Source organism: Topomyia yanbarensis, chromosome 2 (genome assembly GCF_030247195.1).
Source record: "Topomyia yanbarensis strain Yona2022 chromosome 2, ASM3024719v1, whole genome shotgun sequence".
Lineage (NCBI taxonomy): Eukaryota > Metazoa > Arthropoda > Insecta > Diptera > Culicidae > Topomyia > Topomyia yanbarensis.
In genome coordinates this window covers 352671365-352698084 of record NC_080671.1, presented here as the reverse complement: position 1 = coordinate 352698084, position 26720 = coordinate 352671365, and the positions used below count along the sequence as shown (strand labels likewise).

The following is a 26720-nucleotide window of genomic DNA, read 5'->3' as shown; positions in this document are numbered from 1 at the left end:
TGAATCCGATTCAGGCCCAATATACAACCAGTGCTTCACTGGAGGTGAAATTTTGTGCGGCATTCGTATTGGTACATGGTAAGTCTGCTGGATCGGACGATGTTTGCTATCCTCTACTACGACATTCCCCGCTAGTAGCCAATCGGGCAGTATTAGACGCGTTTGGAGTGGCGATCCGATGAACGCTTCGTGGAAGGAAGCCCTGGTAATCCCTATCCCAAAGCGATGCCAGGGGAATAAAACGCTGGACGATTTCCGCCCCAACAGTCTGCTCCCCTGCTTTACTAAGACGGTGGAGAGCCTACTGGAGGAATGTAAACTATTGAACCAACGGTAGTTGACATTCCGACGTGGAGTAGGAACCGGCGCCTACCTCTCCAAACTATAGCCGACAGTTTGCATGCCGTCAGCGCTATACTCGACGTGGCGAAGGCATAGAACATCATGTGGCGTCACGGAGTACTGCAACAATTGCCCAAATGAGGGATCACCGGAAACATGGGCCACTTCCTGAGCGATTACCTGTCTAACCATACCTTCAGCGTGGGAATCGAGGGCGCCAAATCCAACGCCTTTTTGGAGGACCCCAGGGATCGGTCCTCGCCCTTACACTATTCCTGGTGGCCATGAACTCTTCATTTGTCAGTCTCCCGACGGAGATCTATATTTTTTGCCTACACCGATGACACCGTTCTGGTCGCGATCTGAAGAACCATCGGACAAACAAGTCAAAAGCTTCAAGCCGCCATTGGCGCAGCGAGCCGATGGGCGGTATCAGTCGGCTTTAATATGTCACTCGCTAAAAGCGTGATTACGCAATGCTGCAGTACAAATCTGCTAAACGGAGCGGTCGTCCTCTATCGAAAGGTACCGAAGATTGTGAGGCTAACCGGAATTGCGACTAATTAAAACAATCATTTCCCGACCCAAGCACTGCAATCGTCGCATTGAACATTAGCCAGGCGCTAGTCCACAGCAGGATATTCTAGGGGGTAGAGCTGACGTCCTGCAAAAGGTTTCGTCAATATTTTAAGCCCCCTTCAACACGGGACAATCCACAATGCTTCTGGCGAGATATAGCTGAAAAGCACAGATATAGATCTGCTAGCGCTCGCCTGTTTACACCGAGTTCGCAACCGGGGCTGGCACGACCCAAGTTGTACACAAGTTTGTTTTCAGAGCTGAGAGCCGTCGCCGCCGGTAGGGACGCCGAAGCCAAGTACAACCGACTGATAACCACCAGGTATCGGAATCACGTGCGGATATTCACTGACGGATCCAAGATCGGAGATGAGCTGAAAGTAGGAGTAAGCGGAATAAGGGAAAGGCTCTCCTTCCGCCTTCCGGCACAACGCTCGGTGCCATCTGCTGAGGCGTCAGCTATCGCACTTGTTATGTCTCAGAAACCGGAAGGTCTATCCGTTGTTATGCTGTCGGACTCTATGTCAGTCATTTCCGCCCCCGAGTCGTGGAAATCCAGCCACCCTTGCATCCAGGCTATCGAGGACGAATATCTCACCCGACTCGTCTCGGCCGCTGATATCCTGAGCCAACTGAAGTCGAGGATTACCGAAGCTTTCATGTGTCAGTGGCGCGGCAGTGACGGACAGCTTCAGCGCGTCAAAGGCTCGCTCGACCGCTGGACGAACCAGATCGATAGAAGAGAACAGCAATTACTGTAGCGGTTCAGAGTTGGGCACCCGAAGGTCTCCAATACCTACCACGTATCGCCGTATCTCAATTAACATGTGGTACATGTGGAACCCGAGCCATGGTGGAACATATGCTGTTCGAAGTTCGACGACCTCCGACTACCGCTTTTCGTCAGAGAGATCCTTTTCAACGATCTCGCCTGAGAGGAAGTGCTACTGTCAATGCATTCGAGTCGTGGGTTAAAATTCACGGTTACCAGATGAAACTTTTCAATCGCTATCCGTTTGCAGAAGTTATCTTCGTTTGGTCTCACACTCTTTTAAAAGCGGGCCTAACGAACAACGAGGATAAATCGACAAAAACTCACGTTGTTAGTAAGTTTGTGGCAATCCGGTTCGAAGGATTAGCTTTTGGAGGAATAAAGACCGAATTTAGATTTTTTTTAAATTTTACAATAAAAGAGCGATATAAAAATATGTACAGCTTCGCGACTGGTCCGAATTACTGAACTGATGAAGCTGCTGGGCGAAATTATAACATACTCGCTCGTCGCTTGTTTTGAGCTTAGACTAGACTGCCTAGAAAAATAGTGAATTTTTGAAACCTCAATCGACCCACCCCTGAGTCGATTCATGGTCCCATCAGGAGTACTTGCACCGAATTTGAAGCAAATCAAACAAGTCTAGCTACCGGACCACTGTGCCTGAACCCACTAGCTGGCATTTTCACCGCTAGGTGGCACTGTATGTAGTGTAAGTGAAAGTAAGAGAGATAATTTAGTTGTCTACAACTTTGTCGAAGGCTGGTTTTAAAAGCATTCCTGGTTTTAAAAGCAGTTATTAAACTTCTAACGAAGTGATGTGTTGTGTATCAGTATTCTAGTCCATGCGAAATAATGGTTAAATTTAGCTAAATAGTATGTTTAAAAGAATTGTAATATATAATACGAGCTACGTTTTGGTTAGAAAATTTTAGTTCCACCGGTGACTGCATAGAGGGCGCCAACACAAATTTTTATAGAAGAGAAATAGAATATCAAGATGTTCGGAAGAAATACTGAAAAATGTCTGTTCTACAACTTTGTAGAAGACACTCAATTTCACTCCGTTGAAAAGTTAGTGTTGATGCCATCTATGCGGTAACTTGTGGAACTAAAATGTTAAATCGTTAAAAGTTTAATAACTTCTTTTAACAAAGTCGTATTGACTAGCAGTCTTCGACAAAGTTGTACACAATCAAATTATCTTTCTTATTTTTCATTATGGGTCGATAGGGCTACATCCATAAATGACGTAACTTTTTTGAGTGTTTTTCCCCATCGTTTACGTTCTCACAGCTACTATTCTAATAAGGTTCCGGAATGGTATAAGGCTAATCCCCTAACAAATTTGTACTTGCGACCATGAATCCAATAAGTGACCTGAACTAGATATTTTATTAATAAAATGAAACGTATGTATCTACATAGTCCATTATTTTTCCAAATATATTCAGTCCTTACTCATAACTGGTACGAATTTTCTGTCGAAATTGAAGTACAAACATTATTTATTGGTTCAACCATCAAAACATGAATGAAAATGCGTCACATACTCAATTTGGAAGGCACTAAAAACTTTACTACTGATAGCATCCATTTCAACGATGCTATCAACCATCCGACAATGAGCTGTGGAAACCCGTTCCGTGTACGTCCTTGTGTGGCAAATATTTTCCAAATAAATCACATTTTGAGCATCGACAGCAAACTATCGTGGGCTGAGACCATTTCGGCTCAGCTTGCTCTGCCGCAAGACGAACCGAGCGAGAAAGAAAAAAAAACACGCTGGAAGATTGCCGAAATGGGATTTATGTTTTTTCGGGGTGTCGAAGTGGAAAAATGAAATGATAAAAATAAATAAAAACCCATAGAACTTCACAAGGCAGAAAAAATCCGATGCATACGGGTAGGCGAATTCCGCCACCCACTAGCTGCCGGTGGAAGCTTCCATAAAAGTATATTTTCTCGGGGAGAACCGGCGCCAATGGCTTTGCCGTTTGTAACGTTCGGCAATGCGAAGGGATTCTGTTTTTATTGCGAGGGGCGTTCCTCGAATCGAGATGATTTACTCTCGATAATGGGCGGACCGGTTCGGAAACGATATTTCCGGAGGCCCGGGGAATCGTTTTCGGAAAACGTATTGAGCTATTATCGATGACCGATGGAAGTTTGATGAGTGGTAGGTATTGCTTGGGGTGCAAACCGGGGTTAGTGGAAAGTTGAAATGATCTTTGATTATTTCTCATCCTGCGGAAGATGATCCTTGCGCGAGAAGATGTAATTTGATGTGGCTTCCATCTCTCACTCCGGAAAGTAGGGGTATCCTTTTACGCTATTTGATAAATGTTTATGGTATTCCGGGGTTGCGTCTTGTCATACCTTTCCCGGAAATGCTTGTGCAAATATAAAGAGGAAATTTTCCAAAATGAATCTTTTTCCCCTAAGTAAATACACCCAGCACAAGTTGAACCTGGCAAGCCGTAGAACGGCGGCAGAAATACGCAGGCAAGATAGGCTCACCGTGCACTTCAAACCCGGTAAAAACGCTCGGCGCTCAAACATGACAAAAGTCAACAGACGAATCGCGCGCTTCTTCACAAACTTTGCTGATGAGACGGGTAACGACTGTGTTGACGAAATGTGACTCTCGGTTTGGTCTAGTTTTACCGGGTTGCCTTTGTGGAAGAGCATCTTGTGAACCAGTCGGCATCTACCACACACCCTTCCCCATCATCGTTTTCCTTCCCCAACAAGCCCACATTTTCCGGTGAAATGTTATGGGTAGGTACCAACTGTCATCTTTCTCTCGCAATAATCGTGTGCTCCACACACAGGAAGGAAAATATTTGACTTAGCATTCGCGAAAATGATGATAGCACAGAGTTGGCTCCTGCGGAGAAGGGGGACTGGGACCGCTTGTGAAGTTTGATACGATTATTTATGTTCTGCCGTCTGCCGGATTCGTATACTGATATCATTACAACACTTTTGAGTGCTAGCTGAGGTGAGTCTGGCTGTTTTTGCGAGGGGATATGGTTCTGAGAGTTTTCCTTTCGAGTTTTTTTTTTGGTACGATGCGAGTTGTGCAGTGCCGTAGGCTGACGAAATGTTGAAGTTTGGAATTAAATATATATATTTGAAGTGAAGAGGTACAGTTGGAGTGATGAAATTGTTATCGTTCGGGTGAAAACAAGCTTTTTGCAATTTTCTAATGGATCATATTTTAAGGGGCAAGTTAGAAACAATAACAATTGAAAATGTAGATGATGCTGATTTGCCTGTGCGACTACTATCTTTCAATCCTTATTTGGGTGTTCGATGAAGATGGGAAATTTAGCCAGTAAATAATTCACCGTGACATTAAATATCTGGACCTGAATGGATTCTTGCTGTTATTAATATAATTATTTAACAACACGGGATGGATATCAGTGTAACCTTGGGTACGATTTCCATTATTATACGCTGATAAAACAAATTCGTAAATAGAACGAAAATTATAATACAATGCACGAATTAATTCGTCGTTTTATGCAACGAAGTATTTTCATGCATTGTAATTTTTGTACATTGTTTCACGAACTGAAACTGATGAATAAACATTTTCGTAATTTCAAATATTTAGTGAACAGTGTACGAAATTCTTCATAGAAAACTATTTTTCGTGATTAAAACAAAATGTTTCTTTGTTTTACCAAATGTTTGTACATAGGAGGAATGTTTCCTTAGTCGCACGATATGGTCGGTTTTAAGTCAGACCGGACCAAGTGACATTGCATTGTTATCGAGCAAAACAAGTTTAAAGTTTGAATCACAGCATCCTTTACGTTATAGTTCGAAATTTATTTTGCCATAACTTTTGCTAATTATAACATATTTCAAATCTGGGAAGAGTCGAATATAGCTGAAGAAATTCTTTATTCAATGCTATCATTATCTCAGTTTTTCAGATTTTGCTACTTAGTCCGGTCTGACTTAACGACCATATCATTTTCGTTCATCGAACAAAATTTTCGCATATTTTTCATTTGATCTTTTAAGATCGATGTTTGACAATATCGATTAAGTATACGAAAGAAATCGATCTGGCAAAATTGATTTCACTGTATCGATTTTGTTTGCTATTTCCGGCATATTTAATACTAAGAGAAACGAAAGCAAGTAAAATTGAAAGGCGGATAGGAATTCTAGAGTGAATCAGTTATAAACTTAGAACGGAAAACTAGGACTAAACAGGCTCATATGGACATGATCGAAAGGAAATGTGAAAAATCCTTTACCTTCTGCTAAGTAGGAGTGGGGCATTGCACCCAAGTCTACCGCATGGCCACTGATAGAACATAACTCATCATCATGTTTTACCGCCGGCATCGGCGGTAAAACATGATGATGAGTTATTTTCTATCGATGACCATTAGAGTGCCCAGAAAAAAAAATGAATTTTTGAAAACTCAATCGGCCCACCCCTGAGTCGATTCCTAGTCCCACCAGGAGTATTTGCTCCAAATTTGAAGAAAATCGGACAATTCTAGCTACCGGACCAACTTGCCTGAAGTTTATATGGGATTTTTCGACAATTTACATGCATAAAACCCACTAACTCGCATTTTCGCCGCTAGGTGGCACTGTATGCATCATATTATCACTGTAAGTAAAAATAAGAGAGATAATTTAATTGCCTACAACTTTGTCGAAGACTGCTAGTGAACCGGCTTTGTTAAAAGAAGATAATAAACTTTGAACGATGTGATGTCTGAGTCAGTTTTGCATGGGGCCTAGCATGCATGATTGTGTATCGGTATTCTCTTCCCACCAACTATACATTTTTGTGAGATAGTGGTTAAATTTAGCTGAATAGTATGTTCACAAGAGTTGTAGTACTTAATACGAATTATGTTTTGGTTAGAAAATTTTAGTTCCACCTGTGATCGCATAGAGGGCGCCAACACTAACTTTTCACAAAAAAGAGATAGAATATCGAGATGTTCGGAAGAAATATTTAGAAATGTTTGTTCTGTAGAAGACACCTAATCTCTATCTCTTTTCGTTCAAAAGTTAGTGTTGGCGCCCTCTATGCGGTAAAATGTGGAACTAATATTTTCTAACCAAAACATGACTCGTTTTACTTACTATAAATCTTTTGAACATACTATTGATCTAAACCTAACCATTATTTCACAAAAATGTTTAGTTTGTCCAAATCAAGTACTGATACACAACCATGCATGCTAGGCCCCATGCAAAACTGACTCAGACATTACTTCGTTAAAAGTTTAATAACTTCTTTTAACAAAGCCGGATTCACTAGTAGTCTTCGACAATGTTGTAAGCAATTAAATTATCTTTCTTATTTTCACTTACAGTGATAATACGATGCATACAGTGCCACTTAGCGGCGAAAATACGAGTTAGTGGATTTTCTCCATGTAAATTGTCGAAAAATCCCATATAAACTTCAGGCACGTTGGTCCGGTAGCTAGACTTGTCCGATTTGCTTCAAATTTGGAGCAAGTACTCCTGATGGGACTAGGAATCGACTCAGGCATGGGCCGATAGGGGTCATTTTTTCATGTTACTCTAATGACCATGCGGTAGACTTGCGGTAGACTTGACTCCTACTTAGCAGAAGGCAAAGGATTTTTCAAATTTCCTTTCGATCATGTCCACATGAGCCTACGTAGTCCAAGTTTTCCGTTCTAAGTTTATAACTGATTCACTCTAGAATACCTATCCGTCTTTCAAGTTAATTTGCTTTTGTTTCTCTTAGTCTTAAATTTGCCGAAAATAGCCAACAAAATCGATACAGTAGAACCTTGCGTCAATTAAAACATAGTAAAATTGATTTAATTTCAAAATATTCAGCACTACTGAGTACTAGAATGGTTGTGATATTTTTGTTCTTGACATTCACGGAAAATGTTTACGAAAGTTACGTGTACTCTCGTAGAAATTTTTTTGTTAATATTGTAAGGATTCTTTAGCAAAACCCGTGATTAGTGCAAAACAATTTCTCTGGGTTGATTACGAAACTAATACGTTAATAGCAAGAATAAACAGTCGATCTCTTTAATATTAAAAAAATCGATGTTTTCAAACATCGAACATTAAAGATCGTATGTAAAAATATACGAAAAGTTTGTTCAGTCATCGAAAATAAAATCGTGTGAATAACGAAATATTCGCGCTACCTACAAACATTTAGTAAATTACCGAAACATTTCATTTCAATCTGAAGAAAAATAGTTTCGGTTTCTACGATAAATTACACACAATAAATATTTAAAATTACGGAAATGTTCGTTCCTCTGTTTTCAGTTCGAGAAATTAACTGTTAACAATGTACACAGTGCTCGGATCCACGGTTGAACCAATTCGTGGCAGATTTACGAATTAATTCGTGCAGCGATCTGAAATTTTGCGCAAATTTTTTTTAGTGAACCTTCGGCGGCAAAAATCGTTGATATTGCGATAGATGATCGTAAAGAAAAACCTTCCGGGGTTTTTACGAAAAGCTCGTCATGAAAATAAATCGCTTTCTAACACTGTGATGAAACATTTCTTATAACTCTTAGAACTCTCTCTTCTGATATTACATCGAACAAATTAGCATGAAACAACATCATTGCGAAAAATTTCGAAAGTTAAGTCATATTAAAGGGAAATCGAAAAATGACCTTTAACCCTAGAACGGTTTTGTGAGGTATATTTGTACTCCAGAGCAATTTGCAATCCCTGTTATTCCGTTACGGTTTATTTTAACTGCAAACAATATTTATCATAAATCAATTTGATTATTAAACTTCCTTTGATGCAACCTATTTGTTTCATTTGACCAACTTAACAGTCCCCGCTTAAAGTTTGCCTGGGGTACAAATGTACCCCACAAAACCGTTTACAATATTGTTTTGTCATGTGTACATAATTCGGAAAATTTATTATATCTTTTTTTTAGAGGTGTGCGCCGCCGCGCCACGCCGCCGCCGCCGATGATTTTTACACGCCGCCGATTTCAGGAAAAAATGGTCAGCGCGCCGATTGCCTTTTTTGTGCTGCGCCGCCGATCATATTTAAGCTCGCGCCGAGTCCATATTTGACCTGAATGTGATGAGTGAAAGAATTTTGGTATACTCTTTGTAAAACGATAATCTTATTGGATGTAATACTTTTGTGTGATTCTTACCATTACCAATCTTAAGGCAGGATATTGTAGTCCATATGGAAACCAAGGTGCTTTCGAACCGCACGGCAATTCAACTGTCTGCGGTTTGCTTATGAACTGTGAATTTATATAGTGTTCCGCGGTTAAACGACTGGACATGCGAATATCAGCCGAATAGGTCGGTAAGAGGTATTAAGATATTCAGAGGTTAAGCAATATACTTGTACTGATCATTTCTTGTTTTACCAATCAATCAACCGATATGATAATGGAATAGCCTGGACAGTATTTTTTCTGACTTCCTACTCGCATAGTCATCCGGAACGCAGCAATCAATAGTCAGTCAGTGGAAACCATAATAGTTCCTACTGTCGAATTCTCAGTAGTTAAAGACACAGTAGAATCACCATTCTACTCAAATTTGCACGCAAGCAAGGCTCGTATAGCGATTGCTGAACATCTACTGGCGATGTTGAAAACAGGCCATGGGCACGTCACGTCATGCCTTCGATATAGTATTTCAAGCCGTACGATTTTTAACTTTGGTCTGGCAGTCCAGAGGGTAAGGCGTTGGTGTCGTATAAGCCACCCGTCGTGTGTTCGAGCTTCCGCCAGGAAGGATTCTTAGAAGTCAGTAGCCTCGTAAAACTAGCCATGCAATAGCCCTGCACATTCCTAAAACCTGGCTGCAAAGCCTGCCGAAATGAAACTTGGAACGGAAAACTAGTGCTAGACATACTTCTGTCAGCATAATGGAAGGATTTCTGTAAGTTTACAACTGGTTCTCTCTAGAAAATTCATCCGCCTTTCAATTTTCTTATCTTTTGTTTCTCTTTTCCTTTAAATTACCGAAAAGGCCTACAAAATCGATACAGTAGAACTTTGCCGTAATCGAAACTTAGTACCATATTGGCCTATTGTTCGAAAGTGATTCGATGTTTAACCTGTATTAGAAGCCGCACCATTTTGTAATTTTTTCACGCTAAGGATCTTTTTTCAACGAGATACGGGGCAAAATATTGAGTGCGGTGTGTCAAACGATGAGAGTAGCCCAAAAAATGTTCCGTTAATTTCTATTTCAATATTTCAGCAAGAAACATTATTGATTATCCGTAGGATCTCGTGCACGTGACTTTCTATTGAGAGTGGAGACCTTCTTTCGTGGTGGGGATACAGTTGACTACTAGTCTTCATAGTTAAAGCTGTATTGGTGCCGACGGTCGGATGTTGTATTTTGCTTCTTGCATTTGCGCGTGAGCAACGTCGCCTTTTTATTAACGTCCTCGCCGATAGTGCTAACAGTTAGTTTTGGGGTGCTGGATGCTGTTTAGCAGTTGTCATTATGTCCTGAACAACTGTCACAGATTTGGGAACCCTTTGTAGGTATTTGTATGGAGAACACTGTTTAGATCGGTATATCGTAGATGAGTCGGTAATTCGCTGAGATGCATTCTCGTTTGTATCTGTATCTTTGTATTGCGCAAGAATTGTTCATGGTGTGGCGTCTGATGTTAATACATGCGCGTAGGAATTTGTATGTTATGGGGACATAGCGTGGTTTATTTAATAGTTCCGTGATTTTTAGTTGAATAGTCGATCCGCATTCTCAGATTATTGTAAAAAAAATTGAAAGACCCACAGCTCGAAAAAAATGAGTAGGCCTTGCATCGAGCGGTCGTGGAAAAACTTGTTGCTGTCACAATTCTCGTTTTTTTACCGAAGTTGAATTTTTAGCGAAAAATTGAGTACTCAAGTTCATCATGGAGATTGATTACTTGCTGTTCATGCTTTATGGACGAAGAAATGGATTTCACACAGCCTGGAAGAAATACTTCAAAAGACCTGGTAGAATTACTGCAGAGATTCGATTGTCCTGTTAATGGTAGAAGGAAAACAACCCCATTCGGATCGGCTAGAGGCAGCAGATTTGACTATGCTTTCGACTCGGAATGGACTACTAATATTGCTGTTCTGGATATCTCCATTGGGGTTTTCGATTGATGTGCACCGGTGTAGTGGAGTGCACTGGTTTTGCACTTTCTAGCAGAAGTGTCAATGGAACATACCCAGTTTTCAGCACTTCTACTAGAATGTGCAAAAATGGTGCAGTTTCAGTGCACTCCACTACACCGGTGTCAGTCAATCGAAAATCACACATGTAATGTGCCTTCGTCTGTCTCCATTGATTACTTTGTGTTAATCTAAATCCACGTTGTCGATCACCGCACCGCTTCACGGGGACGAAGACGGAAATATATTCATGAACAGACCGAGGCTCACATAATGCATGCTAATGTTTGTTGAACAGTTTCTTGTGGTAAAGCGGAGGTGTGAATAGGGTAAAGCGGTTTGGGGGTGGATGACTATGCCCCGACTTTGTACACAATAATCTATTCTAATTTATTGCTGTATTGGTTAGGAATATATGATTTGGGTGAAAATTTGTGTCTTCCGTCAATTTTCCCTGGATTACAAAAATATTTAAGAAAGATGTTAATCGAGATATGGTATGTAACTTGACCGTAGAAGACGGATGCTGATTAGAATGACCTGTAATGCTCACGATGGAAACTCACCTTACTAAATATATACAAAACAAAAAAACAAAGCCGGCTTCTTCTTTAAATTCTATGAAAGCGAGTAGCAGAAGCTGATTAAGTTTTTGAATAAGAGCCGCTCTAGGTTCACTCGAAACCATTAATTTTATATGCGTTTTGTAGACATTAGGGCGACTTGAATCCAAAACCGAGCGAATAAAGGCGCTATAATCTAGGCTCACTAGCCAAGGCAGGGCTAAATACCTCTGTCGCATCCCAAACCAAAGGAGTGACATTAACCCTCTTAGCAAAGTCGCTCCCAACGATTTATCAAACCCCCACTAAATTGAAACGGTTGTCCACGTTTCTTCCTTATTTAAGGTTCGAAATGCTCCGTTGATTGAATTCTCCATTAAATGAATAATTTGATTGCCGTATAATTTTGAATCATCTTTATTTTGTACGCTGCACAGTTGGCCTGGCCGCTTTAATGATAGTGTCACATTCCATATGTACCACAAACATTGATATTGACAAGAAAAATTGTAGACGAACGTCTTCAATTTTCCAGGATCCCTACATGTATTGGCTGTGTATGTGTAGACTAGACTAGACTAGACTAGAATAGTCGATCCGCATTCTCAGCATAAAGAAATTTCTCCAAGCATCAGGTGTAATAAATTCTATTTCTCCGTATTGCCACATGCCTTTTTCAATTAGCTTAGAAGGGGTATGTGGTCATGTCACCTTACCTATGTATTGTCATTTTTCATATACGCGAGAATCTTAATCCCTATGCTGTCACGAAAGGCAAAACGAATATGTCTGTTCGGTCTGACATGTTGAATGAGATCAGTATGGCACTGCACAGGTAGATGGTAAACTACCAAATTTTCACATTTAGAAAATGTTCCGCTTCACGAAAGCTCAGTCGTGTAGAACAATATTCAAAGTCAACGATCGCAGCGTAGGGTCGGATGAACGATCCTAAACCAACTTTACTCATTATGGCAGTAATAAATACGTTTCCTTTGGTCTCGAGATAACGGTAGTTGTCGTTCACTTCACTCTGTTGTAGGTCTGGCTTAGGCAGAAGTACAAATGAGACTGAAGACCAGCTATTGTTATTTTATCTCAGAGGAATATTTATTAAAATGAATGGCATAAAACTGTTCATGCTTTTTGAAACTGTGTTAGAATCGATATTCGTAACGGTTGGCATTCCAAGCATTAGAAGCGGTGATTTAAATTTATCTTTAGTAATCGCAATTTTTGGTACTGCTAAAAATATTTACTTTTATTTTATTCCATTTTCTCAAACAAAATTAATTTCCGGTTGAAAACACAATGTCATCATAGCAAGATGATTGAGCAAATTACTACTTCCTATCCAAATCAAAAAATATCCCACGCCGCCTTGCGCCGCCGCCGCCGCCGATGATTTTAGCGAACGGCGTCACGCCGACACGCCGCCGCCGCCGGCCCAAATCACACCAACGCCGCCGATAACAACATTTTTCATCGGCGCACACCTCTACTTTTTTTTTAAAAGCAAAATATCGATACATAGTAAGCGAGAAACTTGTGTAGAATTGCATAAGCTTCAACATTGCTGAGCAATAGAATCTGTGTTTTGATATAATAAAGCTACCAAGCAGCTAGAAAATGCGGATTGTTATCGTAATTTTGGCTTTTGCGGATGAAAGAGGCAAAATACATATGATTGGTATCACTAGATTTGTCATCTTCTGTGGCCCATGCTCTGGAACATCTTATGACTAGCGCCATTCTGGGGTAAAATGAGTTAGATATGTTACTGAATTTTAAAATCTCTACAATACTACAGTTTTCAGAATGTTCAAATACTGCTGAGTTACTGAGATATAGCGAAACACGATTATGACAAGCTCCATTTTCTCGAGTGATCGACTTGTGCTGTGAAAACAAAAAAATAGACATCAACCCCAGCTTGTTGGCTTGCTATAAGCGAAAAAGCTTATGGCAAGCCAACAGAGGTCTCTGATGACATACGTAATTCCTATGCAGATCAACCCTTATTATTAGCTAGATTCTTGTCTTGGGAGTAAAACTTTTCCTACCATAGTTTTTTTTCTGGGAATTCTTGGCTTGTATTTGCAAGGTTATTGAACAAATTTCCTGTTCAGATTTCCACTAGTTTCGGAAAGTATGCCGAAATATAATGATGGATTATGCAAGAAAAATATTTGCTTCATATATATTGTCTCTAAATTGTTAATGAAACCAACTTTTATGTATTGTTTTTCCCGAAGAAAGAAGGAAAATTGGGAAAACTTTGTGTTCCAATACCATAATTTTGATAACCTGACAAAACTGTCAATATACTCAATCAACCTTCGCATAAGTCGAGATGTTACTACAGAAAAGATAGAAGCATCGTTAGCCTTCTCCGAAAAGCTTCTAACTTTCTAGATATTCAATTTCGCGCTCGTGATATCTCCTTTCCATGGCTCTGATTGGCTGTATTGATTTTGCAGATGACGTCATCCTCGGATATATAACTTTCAGCATTGCTCGGGCGAGCTCATTCTCTGGCCGAACGTCGGAGCGGAGACGATAGCAGTAGCTGACAGCTATATTTCCTCTCGTCACACACCGTCAAAAATTTGCTACACCCAGCTACCCCCTAGAGTGCTACGTCTTTATACATGGCCCCTGGCACCGTACTGGCGAAAATCGAAGCGTGACTAAAATATTCGGTAATTTTAAATCATTTAAACAAAACGAAAGAAATATTTTGTAATTTAACTCGAAGTTGAACCATATCGACTCAACAAAAGTAGGTTTCAATGCAATTGTTTAAATACGCAATAAATAAATTTTTAAATTATGCATATGATATGCATGGTTTCGCACTGTCTAAGTAGTTCTTTTTAGCTTGCATATATGTGCGGAAAAACCGTACATACTTTTAATATGATGACAAACTATGTAAAATATTTGAAGTATTCGTAAAATATAACGTTGTTTTTTTTTTCATTTCATGTAGATTAATCCACGTTTGATTGTATATATCTAAACACAAAATATGTGCACGTTTCGTTGGTATCAAATAACTCAATTGATGTTTGACAACCCGGTTGTCGACGACTACTTGAAAAAATGAATACTTTGTCCGACCATATCCGTGAAGAGTGTAAACTTGCGATATTTTGATTATTGTATCGATTTAGTGGGCTGTTTTCGGCAAATTTAAGACTAAGAGAACGAAAGCAACGAAATTTAAAGATAGGGGTAGATGGGGTAAAACGCACCCCCTAAGGAAATATGATCATATCTCAGCAATAGAACATCACCTGGGAGAATTTAATTAATGATATCGTTTAGCCAACATTTTCCTCTGTAATCACAATTATAATGCTTTGCAAAATATTCAAAAACATGAAAATAATTCAATTCTTCAAAATCAATAAAATTACCTTTTCAAAAATAAGCGGGGCAAAACGCACCTGTGCGGGGGCAAAATGCACTACAACAACGAGGCAGGATGCACCGCAACAACGGGGCAGAATGCTCGGTGAACAAACAAGTAGTTTTGTTTTCTGACGGGATTTCACAAAAGTGTGCCATTAAATAGCCTTAGGTTATGCAATCAGTAGGTTTTCAGATCGATTTTTCTGTTTTAGATTAAAAAATCAGCAAAATCAAAGAAGAGGGCATTTTGCCGCCGATGGAGCAGAGATATAAACCAAACTATTTAGTAGATTTTTCATATACAGTGCGACAGAATAATGAACAACGGTATAAATATAACTGGAATGCACTGAAATAATAGTAAAACAGCATTTATAAGAGCTGAAAATCCTTGTTGCACGAGCCACAATAATTACATGAGACGGGCACATTATTGATTTTTGTTAATTTCTCGAGCTGCTATTGATGCACGGTTATCAAACTTTGACAGTGTATGTTTACTGTGACAGCCTTCCGCCTGGTGTAACTCCTTTCTAGAAATTTTCAGTAGATTTCGATATAAGCTAGGGGTGCATTTTGCCCCGGTGGTGCGTTTTACCACATCTTCCCCTACCTGCTCTTTGGTTAGGTTTTCCTGATAGGCGGTAGTGTGGGTGCGTTTGACAATTCGTCGATTTGATTAGTACTGGTAGTAGCGTTGTGTAAAGATTATGTTGGTTTATAGAATATCGATGATTTGATCCTCGGGGAAAACTGCGAAAGCGTTTTACATAACGTATATGCTGCTATAAACACAGTTTTATAACGATCCGTAGAACCAGATTAATTGTATAACATGTGCATGTATGACTGGATTTGTACATCCTCAAGGCCGATTTATTTCGTGTTAGGCTAAATGACTTAATGTTCATTTTACTTTTTTGTTTCCCAATTTTGCTGCTGAACAAGTGAAATGTTGCGTCAAATATAATGTCCTGGTATTACATTCGTCGTCGGTTATTATAATACGTGACAATTGCAGGGTTATAGCGGAAATTTCACACTAAGAAACCTGGTTGGTTAAAGTTTGAAATAGTATTATTTGGATTGCATTTGCCTTAAGGGTGTTAGCGTAAAAAAACACTTTTTTGCTCTTTATAGAAATTTGGGTCAAGTGAATTGATTAAAACTATTCTACATTATAATGTATCATTTCAACAGCAAGGTGCACAAAACATGCATAGTCCTTTCCTTCATGTACGGGAAGCAAGACTTACGGTTTGAATCCACGCATCCAAACCGAGGGTTCGGATCCAGGCACTTGTCTGGATCTACGTACGAAGTCTGGGCCTCGTTCAGGTCCGGAGCTCATAAGGGAAAATGGAGATGGGCTAAATCCAGAGACTGGCCCGGATCCGGGAACTGGTCCAGATTCGGGTGCTGCTTCGGATCCGGTAACTGATCCAAATCCGGGAGTTCCGGGGTTGGGAACTGTGCCGGATCCGGAAACTGCCTATAATTGTCATTTCACTATCCAACCTACCCAGTAAAAAAATCCGTGTTTCCCGTTGGTTTCTGCCGATATAGGGGCAGATTCCAGCCTGAATTTGGGCAGAAACCCTTCAGAATTTCGCTTGGTTTGACCTGACACTAACACTATCATAGAAATCGACCGAACTATCCTACATACGAACAGAGCCGAGGTTGACAAATGCTAAAAAAGTGTTTGGTTGTGTGATACACATCCATGAACAGCAACCGAAATTCGTCATTTCACCGTTTACTACTTTTGCGGGAATATGAGTTTAATTCCGCAATGCGCAATTGCGTGATCTGTCACAGAAAAGACAATAGAATCTTACCCAAAAGTAATAGAAACATACCCGCCGGATTTTGGGTGCATATTTCCAGTATTCCATTGAAATTCACAAATAGTATCCCAACACTGGAACATGCTTCGGGAAATCCGGATTCCCGGGAACCGAATGAAGTAACCCGACTTATTTTACCAAGTCTAAAATTGGATGAGCTCCTGAATTAAAAACACCCAAAAGTGTCGAAATCGGTTAGAAATTGCCTTCGTTATTGGCATTTCAGTTTTGTGGGTACTCGGATGCCCTCGTCAGCCTGTTACGTAGTAGGAAAAAATCAGGAGCCCTTCCTCATTCCCCCTTACTATATAATCAATATTACTAGCTATGGATAACACACTTTTCTCATATGAAAACAGATTTTTGGCCGCTTCCTGGGCTCCGTTTCATCGCTGTTCGACACCCCCAAAAGCAAAGGTTAGAAAGCAAAAGATGTTTTAGTTTGTCAAAAATGCATGATTTGGCAGGCAATTTGCTCATATGGAAAGCGGAGTTCTTGATAACTGGAACGGTGAAGGGAAGGTGTACTTGAATCAATGGTTCCAAAAGCATCTACTCCTACTTCTGAGGTATAATACGGCGATAATTTGTGTTGTCGCATTTTGATTGTGACCTTCACACTCAACAACATGTTGCAAGTAGTTCAGATAACTGTAGTTTACTGCTGCGAGTAGCACATTGAACGCTACTCCCAAGCATAATAATCTACTGATTCCCTGTGCAACTTCAGCTAGTCCCGATCGATAACGGAGTAGCAGCCAGGGGTGATCGCACAAGCTCAAGCTCAAGCTCAAGCGAGTAGCACCTTGAACGATACGAACATCAAATTCTTCCTTGCAACTAAACTCCAGAAACTGAACATTACTACCAGCATCCAGGGGTTTCGGTGAAATATGACATATGGTTTTAGAAATTCTTTTTTTTATTTAAAAGTTTGCTTTTGCGAAGAGCTAATCCTGAGAGTAGGTTATCTCCAGACCCCCGAGCCTCGATAAAAATTCTATTTACTTCAATTAACTAATTCTTATTACTCATTCGTTATCGAGCACTCAGTCGAGATAGAAGTCTTTTGTCATCGGTCCGTACACTCTATAGCGACAAATAGTGTTAATCCGCGTTCAAGATTATTGGCACACTCTACGCCTAGTTGAGGTTTCATTATTTTTCCCTTCTTTTGTGTTTCTGTTTCTGAGTACCGTTAGCCGGTCAGTGAAGTGAAGCAGTGTTCTTTTAGTAAGCCGTCTGGATACCGTTACATACACAAGCTAAGTATTAGTTTTCGTTTCCCGTTCTTGGTTGTCTTAATAACGTGCACTGGGCAATAGGCCCGTGCAAAAATGACTTCCCCGGACGGCGGTTCATCTCAAGGTGAGATGGACGTCGAAATAAAATCGGCTCCCCGGCTCAAGGTATATCCGAGCTCGGCCACCGGGCCATTTGTGATCTTCTTCCGGACCAAAGAAAAAAAGTGTTTGAATCTGTTGCAGATTTCTCGAGTTCTGACGGATCGGTATTCGGCCGTGACAGAAATATCGAAAATTCGCCCTGATAAGCTTCGGGTGGTGGTTAACAGTTCTACTCAGGCAAACGATATTGCTGGCTACGAGCCCTTTACGAAGGAGTACCGGGTTTATATTCCAGCTAGCAGGGTTGAAGTCAGTGGGGTCGTTTCCGATTCGAGTCTGAATTGCGAGGACCTGCTAAAATATGGGACTGGCTGTTTCAAAGACCCCATGCTTAAGCCAGTGAAGATACTGGAATGCAAACGTTTGCATTCAGCATCAGTCGCAGCTGACGGCAAGAAAATATACGTCAACTCAGACTCTTATCGGGTGACCTTCGCCAGCTCTGCCCTGCCCAATTACCTCCTCTTTGACAAGGTTCGTCTACCTGTTCGCCTCTTTGTGCCGCGGGTCATGAACTGTACTAATTGCAAACAATTGGGACACACAGCCTCCCATTGTAGCAATAAAGTCCGCTGTGGGAAATGCGGTGGGAATCATGCGGATGATTCCTGTGGTAGAGATGTCGAAAAGTGTCTCTACTGTGGGGGAAACCCACATGATCTCCCTTCATGTCCCGCGTACAAACAGCGCGAGGAGAATCTTAAGCGTTCCCTTCAGGGACGCTCTAAGCGATCTTTTGCAGAAATGCTTAAGATAGCTACGCCACCTGTCTCTACGAACATCTATACCAACTTGTCTACTGACGAAGGCGACTGTGATGAACCCCAGGAGGGAACATCTTCTGCTGTGCCTAGAAGTAGTAGAAAAAGGAAGAACATTTCCTCTTCCAAGCTTCGTCGTAAAGGCCAGAAGGTGTCTCTTCATGGTCCCCTAAAATAACTACTCAAGGAAGTACTGGTGCAAAACCGAAGCAAGTCGCTCCCGGTCTCAGTAACCTGAGCTCAGAAAAGGAGTTCCCAGCACTTCCAGGAACATCAAAAACCCCAAGTGTTCCCATATCTCAGCCAGAGAAAGAAAACAGTGCTGGCTTAATAAATTTCTCTGACATTGTGGACCGTATTCTTACAGCGTTAAACATTTCTGACCCCCTTAAAAGTATCTTGATAAGCTTTCTCCCCGCAGTAAAAACATTTTTGATGCAGTTCACTGCGAAATGGCCCCTTCTTTCAGCGATTGTATCCTTCGATGGCTAATTCATCGAACGAGGTCAAGGATTTAATCACTGTTCTACAGTGGAATTGCAGAAGCATTATCCCGAAAATCGATTCGTTTAAAATCTTACTAAATAATTTGAAATGCGATGCATTTGCCCTATGCGAGACATGGCTCACTTCAGAAATAACCCTACACTTCCACGATTTTAATATTATTCGCTTGGATCGAGAAGACTCTTACGGAGGAGTACTTTTGGGGATCAAAAAGTGCTATTCTTTCAATCGGATCGACCTCCCCTCGACACCAGGCATTGAAGTTGTCGCTTGCCAAACCAGAATTAAAGGCAAAGACCTTTGCATTGCTTCCACCTACATCCCCCCTAGAGCCTCAGTTAGCCACCGACGGCTTTGCGATATTGCGGAACTCCTCCCCGCACCGAGGCTAGTTTTAGGTGACTTCAACTCCCACGGCACGGCATGGGGTTGCCTTCATGACGATAATCGATCTACCCTACTCCATGAGCTTTGCGACAACTTCAATATGACTATTTTGAATACGGGTGAAACGACACGGATTCCTGCCCCTCCAGCGCGTCCGAGCGCCTTAGACCTGTCCCTCTGCTCGACATCGCTGCGGTTAGATTGCATGTGGAAGGTAGTCTCTGATCCCCACGGCAGCGACCATCTGCCAATCGTAATTAATATTGCTAACGGTTCAGGGCCACCGAATACAATCAATGTTTCGTATGACCTCACACGAAATATTGATTGGAAGAGCTACGCGTCCGCGATATCCGAAAAAGTAGAATCGACACAAGAGCTTCCTCCGGAGGAAGAGTACGGGTTCCTGGCTGGCTTGATTCTCGATACCGCGATTCAAGCTCAGACTAAACGCGTACCAGACGCGAATTCACGCGGGCGTCCTCCCAATCCATGGTGGGACAAAGAGTGCTCAGACGTGTACGCGGAGAAAGCCGCTGCGTATAAGACCTTCCGGGACGACGGGCTGCCAGCTAGCTACCGACAGTACGCGATGGCGGAAACGCGCATGAAGAGTTTGATAAAAGCCAAAAAACGTAGCTACTGGCGCCGGTTCGTCGACGGACTAACGAGAGAAACATCGATGAGCACTCTTTGGAGTACGGCCCGACGCTTACGAAACCGAAACAGTACTAATGAGAGCGTGGAATATTCAAACCGTTGGATATTCGATTTTGCCAAGAAGGTTTGTCCGGATTCCGCCCCGGCACAGAAGATCTACCGCGCCGCGTCCCCTCACAATAACGCGAACGAAACACCGTTTTCGATGGTGGAGTTCTCACTTGCTCTCTTATCATGTAACAATAAAGCCCCAGGGCCAGACAGAATCAAATTTAACTTGTTAAAGAATCTGCCAGACTCTGCCAAGAGACGCTTGTTGAATTTATTTAATAAGTTTCTTGAGGGTAATATTGTCCCTCATGACTGGAGGCAAGTGAAGGTCATCGCCATTCAAAAACCAGGAAAACCGGCCTCCGACCACAACTCGTATCGACCGATTGCGATGCTGTCCTGTATCCGAAAGTTGTTCGAGAAAATGATCTTGTTTCGCCTCGATAATTGGGTTGAAGCAAATGGCTTACTGTCAGATACACAATTTGGTTTCCGCAAAGGCAAAGGGACGAACGATTGTCTTGCGTTGCTCTCAACAGAAATTCAAATGGCTTATGCTAGCAAAGAGCAGATGGCATCAGTTTTCCTAGATATAAAGGGGGCTTTTGATTCAGTTTCTATCAAAATTCTTTCTGAGAAGCTGCACCAGCATGGTCTTTCACCGACTCTAAACAACTTTTTGCTAAACTTGCTGTCTGAAAAACATATGCATTTTTCGCATGGTGATTTATCGACATCACGAATTAGCTACATGGGTCTTCCCCAGGGCTCATGTCTAAGCCCCCTTCTCTATAACTTTTACGTGAATGACATTGACGAATGTCTTGTCAATTCCTGCACGCTAAGGCAGCTTGCAGATGACGGTGTGGTCTCTATTACAGGTCCCAAAGCCGTCGATCTGCAAGGACCATTGCAAGATACCTTGGACAATTTGTCTGCTTGGGCCCTCCAGCTAGGTATCGAGTTCTCCACGGAGAAAACTGAGCTAGTCGTATTTTCAAGGAAGCGTGAACCAGCGCAACTACAGCTTCAATTAATGGGTCAAACTATTGCTCAGGTTTCAACTTTCAAATATCTCGGGGTCTGGTTCGACTCTAAAGGAACCTGGGGATGTCACATTAGGTATCTGAAACAGAAGTGCCAGCAAAGGATCAACTTTCTCCGTACAATAACCGGAACATGGTGGGGTGCCCACCCAGGAGACCTGATCAGGCTGTACCAAACAACAATATTGTCGGTGATGGAGTACGGGAGTTTCTGTTTCCGCTCCGCTGCGAACATACATTTCATCAAACTAGAGCGAATCCAATATTGTTGTTTGCGTATTGCTTTGGGTTGCATGCACTCGACCCATACGATGAGTCTCGAAGTGCTGGCGGGCGTCCTTCCGCTGAAAAATCGATTTTGGGAACTCTCATATCGATTGCTCATCCGATGCGATATCTTGAACCCGTTAGTAATTGCAAATTTCGAAAGGCTTGTCGAGCTCAATTCTCAAACCCGATTTATGTCCTTGTACTTCGATTACATGGCACAAAATATCAATCCCTCTTCATACTATCCCAACCGTGTCAATCTCTTTCATGCTTCTGATTCTACTGTATTCTTCGACACATCCATGAAAGACGAGATTCGTGGAATCCCGGATCACATACGTCCGCAAGTGATCCCAAGCATCTTTCATAGTAAATTTCGAGAAGTCGACTGCAACAAGATGTTTTACACCGACGGGTCAAGCCTCGACGGCTCCACTGGCTTCGGTATATTCAATCAAAACCTCACCGCCTCATTCAAACTCAATGATCCTGCTTCAGTTTACGTCGCAGAACTTGCTGCTATTCAGTATACCCTTGGGATCATTGATACTTTGCCCACCGATCATTACTTTATTGTCTCGGATAGCCTCAGCTCAATCGAGGCTCTCCGTTCAATGAAACCTAGAAAGCACATTCCATATTTTCTGGGGAAAATCTGGGAGCGCCTGCGTGCTTTGTCTGTAAGATCGTACAAGATTACCTTAGTTTGGGTTCCCTCGCATTGCTCCATTCCAGGTAATGAAGAAGCGGACTCTTTAGCTAAGGCGGGCGCTTTACAAGGTGACATATATGAAAGACCAATTAGCTTCAGCGAATTTTTCAGTATCACTCATCAGAGAACCCTCGAAAGTTGGCAAACTTCATGGAGCAATGGTGAACTGGGAAGGTGGCTACATTCGATAATCCCTAAGGTATCGACGAAACCTTGGTTCAGAGGGATGGATGTGGGTCGGGATTTCATTCGCGTGATGTCTCGGCTCATGTCCAATCACTACACGCTGGACGCACATCTCCGGCGTATTGGGCTCGTGGATAGCGGTATCTGCGCTTGTGGCAACGGTTATCACGAAATCGAACATGTTGTCTGGGCATGCGCCGAGTACTGTTCTGCCAGATCTCAACTATTCGATTCCCTTCGGGCCCGAGGAAGATCACCCAATGTCCCGGTTCGAGATGTACTAGCAAGCCGCGATATTCTCTACTTGTCCCTTTTATACACGTTCCTCAAAACCATTAATATCCAAATTTAAATGCCCCTATCTTTTCTCTTATTATTCCCAGAAGTGCCCTCTTCCGCCTACCGTACCCCAACGATGGTTTGATACGACTCCAAGACGAGACAAAACATCTGTCGAATGAACCAACAACACGAGATCTACAGTACAACATCACACACGCAGCGCGGTGTGTTCCCGATCCGTATCTGAGCCGTACTACGAAATCGTCTGGAGGAACCCCTGCCGGCTCGAGGAAAACCGCCCGGCGTCCCAATACTTGATACATCCGTTCGAATCTGTAATCCTGGTCGTTGATTCCTGATACCGGAAACTGAAAGTTTATATCCCCCCCCCCTGTTCAGCCTTGTCCACCCTCTCTCCCATGTCTCTGATACACAGATGTATGACTTCACCCCTTCTCCCCTTGAATATCTTCCCAAAACTTATGTGCCCCCCTATCTTCTAGTGTTAGTTGATCAATCCGTTCGAATCTGTAATCCTGGCCGTTAATTCCTGATGCCGGAAACTGAAAGTTTATATCTCACCCCCCCCCCACCTCCCTTCAGCCTTGTCCGCTCTCCCTCCCATGTCTCTGATACACAGATGTATGACTTCATCCCCTTCTCCCCTTGAATATATTCCCAAAACTTAAGTGCTTAGTTTTAGTTGATCAATATTTAATCTCGTTAAGAAATGCCCTGTTCGGATTGGGAAGAATACACGTCCTGATAGCAGCTTACACGCAGCTTCAAAGCTGTAATATATTATATTAAGTTTGATTTGGTTTTGAATATAGGTTATGCTTACATTTTCGTTTTCTTCTTCCGAGTTTATCCGAAACAAACTCCTTTTTTATCTGTGTTCGTATTGTCCTAGATTTTATAAATTCATTAGGTTTAAGCTGGATTCTATTGAAGAGAACTTACCCTTCTTGCAAATCTGTGATAATTAGCCTGAACTAGTCAATTAGCCGTACTATTAGCTTTAGTTTCTCGTTCTGTTACAAATTCACTATAATTAAGGACTGATCACGTTGTGTCTATGCTCCATCTGACAGTACAGCACACGAGGATATGTTCTGACGTTTGCGCAACTGACATTTATGTTTGCTCGTATTGACAGCACCGGGTGGTACTGAACTGAACTCATCTGCCTGTTGAACGAATCTACCCTGTGGTTTCGTAACATTCCCCTGCCCGTGAAGTTCCGGACCGTCTCCAGGTGTCTGAAGATCCAGGAGTGCTAGCTTTACTGCAGGTCTATTGATTAATCCATTCTTCGTCTGTACAACTGCTCGCCGAACTTGTCCATCTGGTGCCTTAATAACGTCCACGATCTTACCCCTTAACCAACCGTTCCGTTTACTCTCCTCCACAACGATGACTAGGTCTCCTGCTTTCAACGGTTTAGTAGGTTCAAACCACTTTGTACGCCTGGTTAAAGTTGGTAGGTACTCTCGAATCCAGCGGGCCCAGAAGTGGTTTACCAAGCATTGTGCGAGACGCCAGCTGTCTCGCAAGGCACTTGCTTCCACCTTTGTTGATGTTTCCGGTTGTGCAACGCCCTTTGTACTGAACAACAGGAAGTGGTTTGGCGTCAGTGACTCTTCTTCCATCGACTCAAGCGGAATGTATGTCAATGGCCTTGAGTTGACAATCGACTCGGCTTCTGCCACTACTGTTTCCAAAACTTCGTCACTAGGATGCTGTGGATGGTCTGCGATGGCAGACATAGCGGTTTTTACTGAGCGTACCATGCGCTCCCAAGCGCCGCCCATGTGAGGCGCCGAAGGCGGATTGAAACACCAGCTCGTCTTACTGTTGGTAAATGTAATCACACAATTCTCCTGGATCTCCTGCATCTGTTTCTCAAGAATGTTGCTCGCTCCCACGAAGTTAGTTCCGTTGTCACTATAGAAGGTTTCTGGGGAACCACGGCGAGCCACAAATCGTCTGATGGCCATTACGCACGACTGGGTAGAGAGACTATGTACTACCTCTAAATGTACAGCGCGTATGGTGAGGCAAGTGAATAACGCCACCCACCTTTTCACTAGGTTTCGACCTTGTTTGACCTGTATTGGCCCGAAATAGTCTACGCCAGTGTGCGTAAATGGTCGAATCATTCCTGTGACGCGAGCGGTCGGTAGGGATGCCATCATAGGTGGTGTTGGAACAGCATTTCTAACGCGGCAGGTAACACACTGTTTCGATACCTGACGAATCAGCACTCGTAGCCCAGGTATAAAGAACCGTTGACGCATCTCGTTGCAAACTGTCTCCCCATTTCCGTGGAGGAATTTCCGATGGTAGCTTTCCGCTAGAAGATGAACAGCGAAGTGCTTCCTTGGTAATATAATTGGAAACTTTGTATCATACGCCACGGTAGGTGCTTCGCAGATCCTACTGTTCATCCGAATGATGCCTGTTTCATCTAAGAATACTGATAGTCGGTACAGTGAGCTGGACTTCGGGATGGCTGGTGAGCTTGTCGAATCCCCTAGGCTTCGCCGCAGAATCGCGTACTCGTCTGGATAGGTTTCAACTTGGATCTGCTGCCAAATTAGGTTTTCAGCCTCGTATAACTCCTTCTGTACTAGAATATTGGACTGAAATCCCTTTCCACCCTTGAACTTGCACACGGCTCGTAACACGTAGGCCGTCGCTCTCAGTAAACGATTCCAGTTTGAGAATCTAGAAACATCCATCAGTGGTTGCGGCATCATACCATGATAAAGAAATACGGTACGTAGTTCAGCTTCTACATCCACCCTGTTCGGCTTGGGTTCTGACGGCCACCGATCCCGCGCGTTGAATACGAACTCCGGTGCATTGTACCACGGCCCATTCGGGTCGAAACTTGGTCCATCTTTCCACTTCGTGGCCGCATCAGCAATGTTCATTTTCGATGGCACATAATTCCATTCATCTACGCTCGTTGAACTGAGAATCTCTCCTACACGGAACGCAACAAATTGATGATATCGTCGAGCGTCAGATCGTAGCCAGTACAGAACGGTTGTTGAATCTGTCCAGAGGTATCGTTCAGTTATCTGGATATCCAGGGAGCTCAACACTGAGCCCATCAACCTTGTTCCGATCATCGCCGCTTGTAGCTCTAGACGCGGGATGGATAGTGGTTTCAACGGAGCGACCTTCGTTTTTGCAGCTACTAGGACGCATCGGGGTCTACCATTGTCGATGAGTCGAAAATATAATGCAGCCGCACAGGCCACTTCGCTGGCGTCCACGAATAGATGGGCTTCCACATGTTTGAGAGCAGAAATGTTGACCCCCTTGAAGAAACAACGAGGCACCCTCACTTCATCTAGATGCTGCATGTTCTGACACCAATGTCTCCACTTATCATGCAATTCTTCCGCGATGAGATCATCCCAGTCTGTGCCACTTCTCCATATCTGCTGCATAAGAATTTTTCCATGTACGACGAAGTGTGCAATCAGTCCTAGTGGGTCGAAGAGTGACATTACAGTTCGCAAGACTTGGCGTTTAGTTGGCGTACTTCCACTTTCGATTAGTGTCTTAATTTCTTCCTTCATGCTGTTCAGGTCAAAGGAGAAGACGTCCTCTGTTGGCTTCCAGATCAAACCTAGCACCCGTTCCGAATCAAGCGATTTGTCCAGCTTCATGGATATTTGCTGACGTGCTTCCGGCTCTCCGATTTTTTCTAAGACTCGGACTGAATTTGAGGCGAAGTTACGAA

The 26720-nt window shown here is 42.4% G+C and overlaps 2 protein-coding genes across 4 annotated transcripts in view; both read right to left on the bottom strand.

Annotated features, from left to right (window-relative positions):
- LOC131684253 (furin-like protease 2) overlaps positions 1 to 26720 on the bottom strand; it is a 590883-nt gene that overhangs the window by 230454 nt on the left and 333709 nt on the right. The window lies entirely within an intron of this gene.
- LOC131684254 (uncharacterized) lies at positions 23720 to 25350 on the bottom strand. Of its 2 annotated transcripts, XM_058966948.1 has the most exons (3): positions 23924 to 25350; positions 23805 to 23869; positions 23720 to 23751 (listed from the first exon to the last, which is right to left on the bottom strand). In XM_058966948.1, the coding sequence occupies exon 1, from the start codon at positions 25258 to 25260 to the stop codon at positions 24037 to 24039; it is 1224 nt and encodes a 407-aa protein (XP_058822931.1). In that variant the 5' UTR covers positions 25261 to 25350; the 3' UTR covers positions 23720 to 23751; positions 23805 to 23869; positions 23924 to 24036. The 2 variants fall into 2 exon arrangements, with proteins under 2 accessions (XP_058822931.1, XP_058822930.1); XM_058966947.1 differs by lacking the exon at positions 23720 to 23751 and having other exon boundaries at positions 23782 to 23869.

Excerpts from the sequence above, each read along its gene's own strand:
- LOC131684254 (XM_058966948.1), bottom strand. The coding sequence starts at position 25,260 with ATGCGTCAACGGTTCTTTATACCTGGGCTACGAGTGCTGATTCGTCAG.